This window comes from Callorhinus ursinus, unplaced genomic scaffold (assembly GCF_003265705.2).
Source record: "Callorhinus ursinus isolate GAN/ISIS: 27379988/994484 unplaced genomic scaffold, GSC_fseal_2.0 scaffold5, whole genome shotgun sequence".
Classification (NCBI taxonomy): domain Eukaryota; kingdom Metazoa; phylum Chordata; class Mammalia; order Carnivora; family Otariidae; genus Callorhinus; species Callorhinus ursinus.
In genome coordinates this window covers 26768955-26780500 of record NW_027397067.1, presented here as the reverse complement: position 1 = coordinate 26780500, position 11546 = coordinate 26768955, and the positions used below count along the sequence as shown (strand labels likewise).

The following is an 11546-nucleotide window of genomic DNA, read 5'->3' as shown; positions in this document are numbered from 1 at the left end:
AGAAACTGATAGCAAGTATCCACATTTTACAGAAGAATGGCTGACACATTGAAAACACACTGAAATGAAAATGGCTTAAGATTTGCAAGGGAATGGTAGGAATGAATGAATAAATTCCTGAATCTTTAATCTAGTTTGGTGTGATAGACTTCTTGGATTCATGGGACATAGACTAGCCCTGAGAAAACTGTAAAGTAATGAAGTTGCTTTCGGGGTCCCAATCCCTCAACTCCGTTACCTTTATTCAGGCACTACTAGGCCTTCTTCTTTCTACTTGCCTCTCTATAAAATTGGATTTGCGAGAAAGAACCAATGACTTGAATATGCCTATTTCTTTTTCTTTTCTTTAAAGATTTATTTATTTGAGAGAGAGAGAGAGACAGAGAGAGCATGTGTGCAAGTGTACATGCATTGGTCAGGGGGATGGGCAGGGAGGAAGGGAGAGGGAGAAAGAGAATCCAAGCAGACTCTCTGCTGAGTGTGGAGCACGATGCGGGGGCGGGAAGCTCGATCCCAGGGCCCTGAGATCATGACCTGAGCCAAAATCAAGAGTTGGAAACTCAAACGACTGAGCCACCCAGGGGCCCTCAAATACACCTATTTCTGAAAATGCTTTACCCTAGTTTATATAATTTGAGGTTTCTTCCTGCTATAGTATTCTGATTTCATGATATTCTATGCTATTTTCCATTTAACCGAGAATAATTCATTAAGTCAAAGGCATTAATATCAAATTACAGAATTTCAGGCATGAGTGATTCAGTTGGAAGAAGCTTTACTAAGGACGGAAGAACCTTCCTTGCATTGTTAGAATGACACTATGATGGTACTCAGCTTCTTTTGCCTATTCATAAAGCCAACCTTAGTTCTAGGTCTAGTTCAACTAGACTTCATACTCAATAATTGCACTCCCCTCCACCTAAATGCTTTTTCCCCCTACATCTAAGAAAATTGCTGGCTCACCTATCTCTCTGACATGATAATTTGAGAAATTTTAAGGAACTAAAAGACTTAAAACAGCAATGGTAGTTAGAAAACAAAAGGGTCAATAGTTGTTGACTCAGGCTTTCCCATCAGATGACATATGTTCCCAGCTAGAGGACATATGATGAATTGGCATGAAAATTTTCAGAAGACTGCAATAGTATTCCTAACTGCTACAGTCAAAGACTATCGGAGATTTTCAGGAATTCAACACCTTGAAGAGTAATCCGAGTCAAATAATTAGCTATTAAGGGGCACCTGGGTGGGCTCAGTCGGTTAAGAATCTGCCTTTGGCTCAGGTCACGGACCTGGGGTCCTGGGATTGAGTCCCACATCGGGCTCCCTGCTCTGCAGGGCGTCTGCTTTTCCCTCTCTCTCTGCCTGCCGCTCCCCCTGCTTGTGCTCTCTCTCTGTCAAATAAATAAATAAAATCTTTAAAAAAATAATTAGCTATTAAGTAAAAATCTTAGGAAAAGAGATGCAAATTAAGGATAAAGAACAGTGTACATTGGGCCTATAGTAAAAGACAAAAGCCAACTGATAGATGAAAACCAGAAATAGAAGAGAAAAACTCAACAGTAATCCTGATACAGAAGAAGTAGTGGTAACTATAAACTAAATGCATGTCAAATTTTTCCATCGATTACCAAGTTATAGTGCTAAAGGTACATTTGTTCCTGTTCCTTAACTCCTACTCCAATTCGTTGAAATATCACTGAGAGAGAAAAGTTTTTATAAAAATAATCTCCTATTATCATTATTTTGTTGGTTTTATTCTCCTGGAACAGCAGCCTATTCCCGAAAGTTATGCTTTTGGAAGAAAACCCTGTCTCGCAATGAACTTAGATAGTTATTTTCCCTCAGGTTTCCTTGATCTTGGTCTCCCAGAGGGAAAATTTACTTTTGAGGTGAAAATAAAACTTATTATGTACATGGAGCCAAAGACAATTGTGCTAAAATTATGAAAGACTTACTCTTATCTAGATTTACCCCAAATGTGCTAGTAAATTACACTGAAGTATGAGAAAAATGCAAAAGGCATGTTCTAACATTCCATTTAAGGAAATTGGGTTAGACAGTATTTCCAAACATTAATGGAAGATATAAAAATCAGACACTGCTTAAAACGATAAAGTAAATAAGTTAAAAATAGAAAATCAAGTTAGTTTTCTATTCATCTTGAGCAAAATGCCAAAGGAAGCCAACATCCTCAAGGATTAAATGTAAATTTTGGAGCACCCGGGTGGCTCAGTTGGTTAAGCGTCTGCCTTCGGCTCAGGTCATGACCCAGGGTCCTGGGATCAAGTCCTGAATCGGGCTCCCTGCTCAGCAGGGAGTCTGCTTGTCCCTGTGCCCCTCCCCCTGCTTTCTCTCTCTCTCTCAAATAAATAAATAAAATCTTTAAAAAAAGGATTAAATGTAAATTTAAAGTTTTTGCATTTTTCCCAGGTGTACAGGCATGGGATTTGCTATTGCCACTTGCCCTTTTTACATATGATCATGAGAGAAAAAGACAAATGTGGAAATTTTTTAAGCAGAAAATAATTCCTTTTATTAGCAAATGAGTACTAGTCACTAGTGATCCTGAACAGAGGGCCAGGTCATCATTCGGGAAACAGGCACACACAATGCATATTACTCTTGAAAGGGCCTTTTTATGATCTTGAAAGACAAAATAATTTGAAGAGTTGTTGGAAGCAAGGTAAGTGTTAAAGCTGGTAAAGCAGAACAGCAATTCCACCCAAAATAGAATAAAGTGGGTGATTAAACCGGAAAATTTAGAGGTTGATAAAGACTGAAACTGAACATGTACATTGTAATTTAAATCAGTGTTGGCTTGTAGCCTTTGGAATCAGACATTACTTTATGGCCCATCTCATATTCAATGGAGTCCCTTTTTTGTGATTTCCTTAGGATCAAACCCCTCAGATTTACCTTCAAAGGGATGGGTTATCTTTAAAATGAAGGTTTTTCTATAAATAAATCCCATTAAAGTAGGCCCAAGATGAACATGTCCTAATCTTAAAGTTTACTCATATATATATATATATATATATGTTTATTCATATATATATATCAAAATTTAATCATATATATATATTCATATATATATATGTATATATATATAAAGCTGTGGCAGGAGCCCAGAGCATGCGAGAAACATAGATATATGCTAGTTAGGAAGTATTTTTCTCCTTTCGATTTCACCTCGCTGGTATGTCTACCTCTCCTGTAAAGCAGAGGAGATATTTGCTTGAGGAGAAAGAACACAGTGGAAAGATGATGATAGAAGGATGGAGAACCACAGCTCCACTCTATGAGCTAATTAGAAGATTCAGCATTACCCACCACAGGTAAATTAGCCTGAAAAAAGATGGGAACCGGAAGTGTGGGAACTTAGGCTCTCAGACAGGGTCTTGCTGGTGCTCCCACTGTGTTAATGTTTAACCAAAGAACGAATTCAAGAGAAATTGCAAATTCTAGTAGGTACGGTCACAGACCTTTTCCCTTGGTAACATTCTCTGGTTTGTTTTGGTCTATGATTGAATAAAGTAACAGATTCAAAGCGCCGAGTTCCTCAACACCTGATGCATGTATAGATACTGCTCACTGAAGGGGTGCTGCCGACATCTTTCTGCAACTCTGATACTTACAAACAGAGCCCACATCTCCGAGGGGAGAAGGATAAAAGTACATTTATGTTGAGTGGAACGAGGAGAAAGGTTAGGTTATTTAAGTATTTCCTAACCATTTCTCTACTTCTCTTCTCACTTTCTCTCATACAGGCCCTCTGTATGTCACTAGTGATCCTGAAACCACTAGTGCCGGTTTTGGAGTGATGGACCAGAAGGGCAGTCAGCAAAGGACCCACTGTCCAAGCAAAGGCCTGTGATCCAGCAGAGAGAAAAACAAGATGCTCTGGCTGCCATTGAAGGGGGTGACTCCACAGCCAGCATCGATCCAAGCAGACTTGCAGATTAAAGGTACAGACCCTTAAACTGTTCTCAGTGGATGTAAAGTATCAAATTTTACTCTATTTCACATAATATTTTATTTTAAATTTTACATAATTGTCCATAGGAGTTTTTCCACACCAGACATTATGTGGAAAATCTCTCTTTTACATAACTGATCCTAGGAGTTTTTCCACATAAGACATTTTTTTATGTGTCAATAATCACAGTGACATGTGAAGTGGGACTGGGACTGGAAGACTAATACAGTCATGTGCAAAAAAAAAAAAAACAAGCACTGCACTATTCTTAAAACAATTATGTCTGACTTAATTGAATGTACAGATAAATCATGCAATTGTAGCTTTAACATTTTCAGGCCCCAAGAATATCCAGATAATTAAGCCAAAAATATTACTTAGGGGCAAGGTAGTTGGTAGGAGTTGGTATGATAGTTAAAGGAAGGGCCGCTGAAGAATTGTTCTTGGGCACATTCCTTATATGCGTAGGTCTATTCTGCTTCTCTCTAATGCCAACTAGTCATTCTGGACAGGGAAAACCAGAGCAGTTACCAGTGGTCAAAGAGCCATTCCATATCATTGTTTTCATGTCTCCCAAACTAAAAGTTAAAATAGGAGTATCTTCCTACAATCACATGGCAATTTTGGTTTTAGAAGAGAAAGATGAAATTGAAAAGTTGGAAATTTATGTAAAAGTCCAATTTGTGAGATTGAGGAAAGCTCTGTGTGTTTTGGAAACTTTCTAGCTACATGCAATTAGTTCGTTCTAAATAATGTCAAAATTTCCTTATAAAAAGGAAAAATATCACTGGTGTTTTCTTGGGTTTTTTTGTTTTCTTTTTTTGAAAAACACTGTTAATTTGAAAAATAAAACTTACTTTAAGGAAGAAATTATAAGAGAGCCCTTTTTTCTACTTTGCATAATAAGGTTTGTATAACACATTAAACAATAAAACATGTAACATTCCTTACATGTTTGGCTGTGTGATTGCCTAGCACACTATATTGACTTTTTTTTCAACCCAGTGCCTATTCTTATTCACAAAATCTAAACTGCATAAATTAGATTTCTCTTGATGAACAGAGAATGGGACTCATCATCTGGGGTTGCCTCAAACAGCTTTACAATTTAGTTATGACTTAGTTATAGACATGGGGTGGCGGTGGGGGGTAGAAAGTCATAGAGTAATATCAATATATTTCTAAGGTTGTAAATTTATTGAAGTAGCAAGTAACAATGGGTGCCTCAAAAATCAGAATCTTATAGCAATGCTAAAGTGTAAATTATTACAGAAGTCATATTTTTAGGAGTTAAACTTTGAACATAAGCTTATTACCTGCTAGGTGTAACGTAGGTGAATTCCTATATCTAGAGGGCCCTTAACTTTTGAACTTCCTGGCACTTAAGAAAAAGAAGAAGAAAAAAGCAAACCCAAAACAAACAAACAAACAAACTTTTTCCTTGGAAAGAACATAAATTAAGATCCAAAAAAATGTATTATTTAATGCTTTGCTTTATTAATATGTATATCGAATATTATGCCACATGTTTGTGCTAAAATGCCATTTGAAATCAGTATTAAAATAATTATATAAAAGGAATACTTCTCTTAAGACATAAGGATGTGATGATATAAATTATATTAATATATTTCTAAGACACTGCGATGACCTGTCTAGTCTTTATTTTTCCGCATATGTTCAGCCTGACTTACTTCCTGGTTCTTAATTATAGCCACTGAAATATATATTTCCAATAAGGTAAAGGTGTCACTTACTGAAATTAAAAGAGATCCAAACGTATACCCTGTTCTTGGTTACGTGTGATCGGCTGCCTAATAGTAATTAATGAATTAGACTGACTCGCCTTGAAATGACTTACTGTTTGAATTTTGTGGAAATCCGGGCAAGGAGGATGGACCGTTCATTCCAGGGAGCAGAACCGGAGGGAGGCCTGGGAGGCCTGGATAGGATGCTGGCAGACTGATGCCATGGAGGGAGCTGCTGTCCATCATGCTTGGCTGCTGTACCGCTAAGCCCAGCACGTCTGAGGCTTTCTTTATACGGTCAAGTTCTTGCTGTGCCATCAGCTGTCGAACAGTGGTTGGAGCCAAGTAATCTTTCTCCCGATCAAGCTGGCTCCCAACGGTCTCCCTCACTTTTGAAATGTGCTGTTTGGAGAAAATATGATCTCTGATGGACAAGCGGGCAGAGTACTTCACCCCGCAGAGGGTACACTCTGGTTTGGTGCCTTCCGTTCCACTTTGATTAATCATGAAAGGCTTCCCTATGTTAATTTTAAATTTCTTTTCCTTTGCCCTTGCATTCTGGAACCACACCTGGACCACGCGTTTGGGCAGACCGATCTCATTCCCTAGCATTTCACATTCTTGCATGGTTGGAGTTCGGTAGTCACTGAAGCAAGCCTTGAGAACCTTGAGTTGAAGGTTGCTCATCTGGGTTCTGAAACGCTTGTGACCTGGTCGATCGTTGCTTTTGGATTTAAAAGGATTGCTGGATCCAAAGGGATTTGGTGAACTCGGGTCAGCGATGCTGGATGATTCACTGCGGTCTGCATTGTCATCGGGGTCGTCCGTGATATAAAAGCTTTGGTCGTGGTCGCCGTCTTTATCATTGAAGTGTATGGAGGGGCTGGTGAGAGAGAAGAGAAATTTTTCATCGCAAACCTCCGTGGTGGGTGTGGTTGCGGGTTTTGGCAAAGCGTCGAGAGTTTTGGGCTCCTTGGGAGATAAGGCCGGCTTCACGTCTCCGGAACCTGCCGTGGTGCTTTCCATCTCAGCATTGCCCTCATCCCCTGTGGTGGCGTCACTGATGGCTGTATTAATGGACGAAGTCTCATCGAAATCCGTTTTATTTTGATCATACCCCGCCTCAGCAGGAGGGGCATTTAAGTTCTCTACATCCTCAGAACATTCTGCTTTAAAAGAAGACGGGCTTAAAAGATTCTTGGGCGACAGCTCTGCTGTTTTACTAACAGGTGTCGACACCGTAGAAGCCAATTCATTCTCACTTGATAGATCCATTTTAGTTAAGGGCAAAGACGGATAGTCAAAATAAATGTATTTCTGAGGGCTCTCTCCCCCGTCTTCAGTTGATACAAGAGGGCTCGGAGGCAAGCTGTAACCTGCCTGCTTGCCTTCATTCCAGTGCCTAGAGCGGAGGTGGCTTTCTAAGGCCGACTTTGCCTTGAACAGGGCTCGGCAAAAAGGACACCGTTTATGGGACTGCGCTGGACCCACCGCCCGGAACTGGCCTTTCCTTTCTCGAGCTCGCGTATTCTGGAACCAGACTTGCACGACTCTTTTTTTCAGCCCCACTTCGCGTGCAATGTGGTCAAGCATTTTTCTGGTTGGGTTGGAATCCAGCAAGTATTTTTCATAGAGTATTTCCAGTTGTTCCGGGGTAATGGTGGTTCTCAGGCGCTTATCGCGGTGCTGGTCCTCACCACTGTTCCCTCCCTCCTTTTCACTGCACATGTTGTCTTCTTTATCGTCCAGTTTCCGCTTGAGGGAAGCAGCGACCGTCGCGGGAGCCGTGGTGTGGGAGGAACCGGTCTGCGGCGGCATTTGTGTGAGAGACCCGCTCAGCAGCTGTCCGGTCATCAGGGGGTTGTTGGGGTCGAATATCATGTAGGGCATATCCATGGGCCTTTCCAAGAATGGAGAGTGAAGGAATTGGTTTTGAGCAGCAAGGAAGTGCATGTGCTGGTGCTCCTGCCAGAGTTCCAGAGTCGGGAAGGCCACGGTACACTGATCACATTGGTATTGTAGTAACTGTGGAGGTAGACTGTTCTGGAGAGAAGTCATGGAAATCTGCAGCGGGCTGGAAGGGACCGGGGTTTGAGAGGCCGAGGGAGGCCTTCCGACGAGTGGGGGCTGTTTTGGTGGCTGGGGCTGTGGCGGAGCCGCTGAGGCCTGGGGTGGGTCTGAGGAAGTCGATGCTAATGGCAGGGCTGGTTTGGTGCCTTGAGGAGGGGGAGTGGGGTCACTCTGCTTTGGCTTTTCTGTGGGATATTCAGGTTTTGGAGATGTCTTCTCGAGTTCTGGTTTGGGGGACGGGATCAGGGGGGTACTAGTCCCCGAGCCACAGCTTGCTGCAGGGGCAGCCGTGCTTTTGGCGGCATCCGTCTGGCCAGACACGGTGCAGTGCTTGTACACGACTTGGTCGGTGGCGTCCATGGAGTCTTCGGTTTGGCTTTCATCCTGGGCATCATCGTCTTCATCCTTGTAACACTGCTTTTTCTGATGCGTGATCAAGTCAAAGATCCTGGGGAAAACCACATTGCACTTTTTACACTGGTACTGCATGTTGCTCGTTCGAATATACCGCTCATTAGTGAGTTCTCTTTTTTCATTATCTTTAGTTTCTGCTTGATTCTCGTAACTCTTCCGTGCTTTCTGACGAGCGTTCTGGAACCACACAACAATAACCCGGGTGGGCAGGTTGAGAACCGTGGAAAGTTGTTCTATTTCATCATCTTTTGGGTAAGCGTTGGTGTCAAAAAAGTCTTGCAGAACCCGAAGCTGGTAGTCAGTAAATCTCGTTCTAGAAGACCTTTTGCTGAATGATGCATCTGATTTGTAATGTTCTAAAGAGGAGGGCTGTGGATCAATTCTGATGTCTTCCAAAACAGTTATGGGAGGGTTACTGAAGTTGTATGGGGAATCCTTATTCCTCTGTCGTTCCTTAAAAAGCGTATTTCGAAACCAGTGCTTGATGACTTTTTGAGAGAGGCCAGACTTCTCCGCCATTTCTTGGATCTGTTCTTCGCTCGGAGAGTTATTGATGTCAAAATAAGCCCTCAGGATTTTCAGTTGGTCGTCTGTGATTCTTGTCCGTGGGCGTTTGAACTGAGAATGCCTTAAGAAGTTGGGGTCTAATCCGAGCTGTTGCTGGCAGAGCTGAGTGAGGTCCGCAGACAGAGTGTCCATCTGGGGCAGCTGCAGGGCGAGCTGGGGAGGAAGTGCAGGGTGCTGCACGGGCTGCATCATAATGGAAGGAAAGAGTGGAAGGTCAAGAGAAACAGGCAGCTGGACCTGCGGGGGAGCAGACGGGGGAGGAGGCGGGGGAGGAGGCGGGGGAGGAGGTGGTGGCGGCGGCGGCGGGGGTGTGGGTGGTGGTGCTTGCAGAGGAGTAGAAACCGTGCTTGGGATTTTTACAGGACCCAAGGAGGAAGGCTGTGGAGGAGCCGGAGGCAGAGGGGGAGGTGGCGGTGGTGGAGGTGGAGTTTCTGGTGAAGGTGGTGAAATTGGATAAAGCTTGTCATAGGCCTCCCTGTATTGCCGAGCAAATTTTTCTAGTGCTCCATATGGAAAAAATTGTCCATGGACATGTTCTTGGTGACTCTTTAAGATAAGGACATTGGAAAACAATTTACCACAAGTTCCGCATTCCAGTTTATCGGTGTTTTCACCTTCACCGCTCTTGCCCTTCTTCTGGACCTTCTGCCTGTTTTCGTTATACTGAATGACCAGTTCAAAACCAAAGTTTTCCAGTAAAGCCTTGGCTGCATTTCCTCTGGCCCCCGAAGCTATTCGGGGTGGCGGGATGCACGGTTCCAAGGATTTCTGCTTCTTCGTGTCTTTGCCTTCCTTGAGTCCTTCACCTTCGCTTGTACACTCTTGCTTTGACTTTTCTTGCTTTTCCGCAATCTCTTCTGCCTCCTTGTAAGATGGCACGTCCTTCATGATGGGGCAGTCGGCACTGGCTATGTTCGTCTGCTCTTGTTTCAATAACTTGCTTGCGGCCTGTTGCTGCGGGGGCTGTGGGGGCTGCTTCTGGGGCTGCAGTGGGGGCTGGGGGGCCTGGTACTGTTGTGCTTGTTGCTGTAGTATCTGGAGTTGAGTCTGGCCAACGTGATGCTGGGTTTGAATCTGCTGCTTCAGGTCTTCAAGCAAGGATCCAGCCATTCCTGTCATGCCAGGCATACCAAATGTGGCTGAGCCCGGTAAGCCCAAATCTGGCCCCAAGCTGAACTCCGCCCCGGGGATGTAGAACGGAAAGAGAAACTGAGGCTGCTGGAACTGCAACAGTGCTTCCGGAGTCACAGGGAAATGAGGCAAAAAGGCTGGGTTTAGAAACTGAGGCTGAAAGAATGCAGCCTGCTGCTGTAACTCATGCTGGAGTTGCATCTGGATTTGTGCTGGTGACTGCAGCGGGTGATGAGGAGTCTGAGCAGAGAGTAATTCTGGACTTTGCTTTTTATTTAATTCTTTGGCATCTAAGTGGGTATCCTTGCTGCCGACTGTCGCTAAACTCATGGAATCTAACATCCCCTGGCCAGGGCTACTGTTGGCTGCCAGGCTGTGCCCACCGGCCACGTGGCCGCTGGGCTCCAGCTTGGCAGCCCGTGCCTTGGTCTGGTGGAGCACAGACCTCATGTGGATTTCCAATGTTGAGCTTTGGCTGTATGCAACATTGCAGATGCTGCACTTGAAGGGTTTGTTGTCTGTGCTGCTGTTGGTTTCTTGGGGAACAGGGCTGGAGGCTTCCTGCAAAACCTTTTTCAACTTATGCAGATGAGAAACTGAATTATAATGGACCAAGAGAATGTTCTTTTGGGTGAACGACTCTTTACACACTGTACACTTATATGGGCGTGATGGGTCAAGGAATTTTTCCATCGTAAAATTTGGCCCTTTTCTGAAAGGTAAGGTCCGCTTTGGTTCAGAGCCCATGTCATCTGGAATAGAGCTACTATCGCTTCCCGCAGGACTTGCCTTCCCTTCGTGGTCCACCTCATACTCTCTCTCCATTTCCTGCTCTAGGGCATGGTCGTCCTGCGCCAGAGTTTCACTCTCTGCCCAAAGTTCGCCATTCACGGGCAAGGAGGCATACAGCTGTTGAAGTTCGGCTTCACTCAGTTCGGGGTGGCCTGCTTCCAAGTGTTTTTTTAAAGCCTGGAATGTACGGAAACTACGCTGGCAGAGATTACACATCGTCGCGGCCCGAATTGCATGATACTGGGAATGTATCTGAAGCTTCTGCATCGTCTTAAAAGCCAAGCTGCAGTGGTTACAGCGATACTTATAAACATGGCGGTCCGACACAGAGAGGGGTTGCCTTTTTTGCTGCTCGCTTAACTGATCCTGTAGAGTGTCAGGGAGTTTCACATCCTTACTGCTATTTTTATTCCATTCTGACACTTCCATGGGTTCTTTTGTTGGTTTCTGCTCCTCACTCTTTATTTCCACGTTAGCCTTTGAATCCTCAAGACCTGCCATACTTTTGTCATCTGCTGGACTTTCGCCTGTGTAGAAGAAAGCAAAAATACGTCGCTTACAGGGAAGAAAGCCTACTGCTTAAATGCCAATAAATATAGTAAGTAGGAACCTCTAAAGATTTCTGCTTAATCGATTCTTTTTTTTTTTTTTTTTAAGTAGGCTCCATGCCCAGTGTGGAGCCCAGTGCAAGGTTTGAACTCAGGACCTGTGATCAAGAGTCAGACACTTAACCGGCTGAGCCACCCAGGCGCCCCTAATTGAGTCTTTGAAGAAATACTTATCGAGCAACTACTATGTGCCAACCACTGTACTGGGTGCTGGGGATGTAAAGGTGAATAAGAAAT

The 11546-nt window shown here is 43.6% G+C and overlaps 1 protein-coding gene across 1 annotated transcript in view; it reads right to left on the bottom strand.

The window, feature by feature from the left end:
- The window catches only part of ZFHX4 (zinc finger homeobox 4), a 180782-nt gene that overhangs the window by 6101 nt on the left and 163135 nt on the right, over positions 1 to 11546 (bottom strand). Inside the window, exon 11 of the mRNA XM_025871466.2 lies at positions 5841 to 11228. Coding sequence (XP_025727251.2) covers positions 5841 to 11228 — 5388 coding nt within the window. The remainder of the gene's footprint in view (positions 1 to 5840; positions 11229 to 11546) is intronic.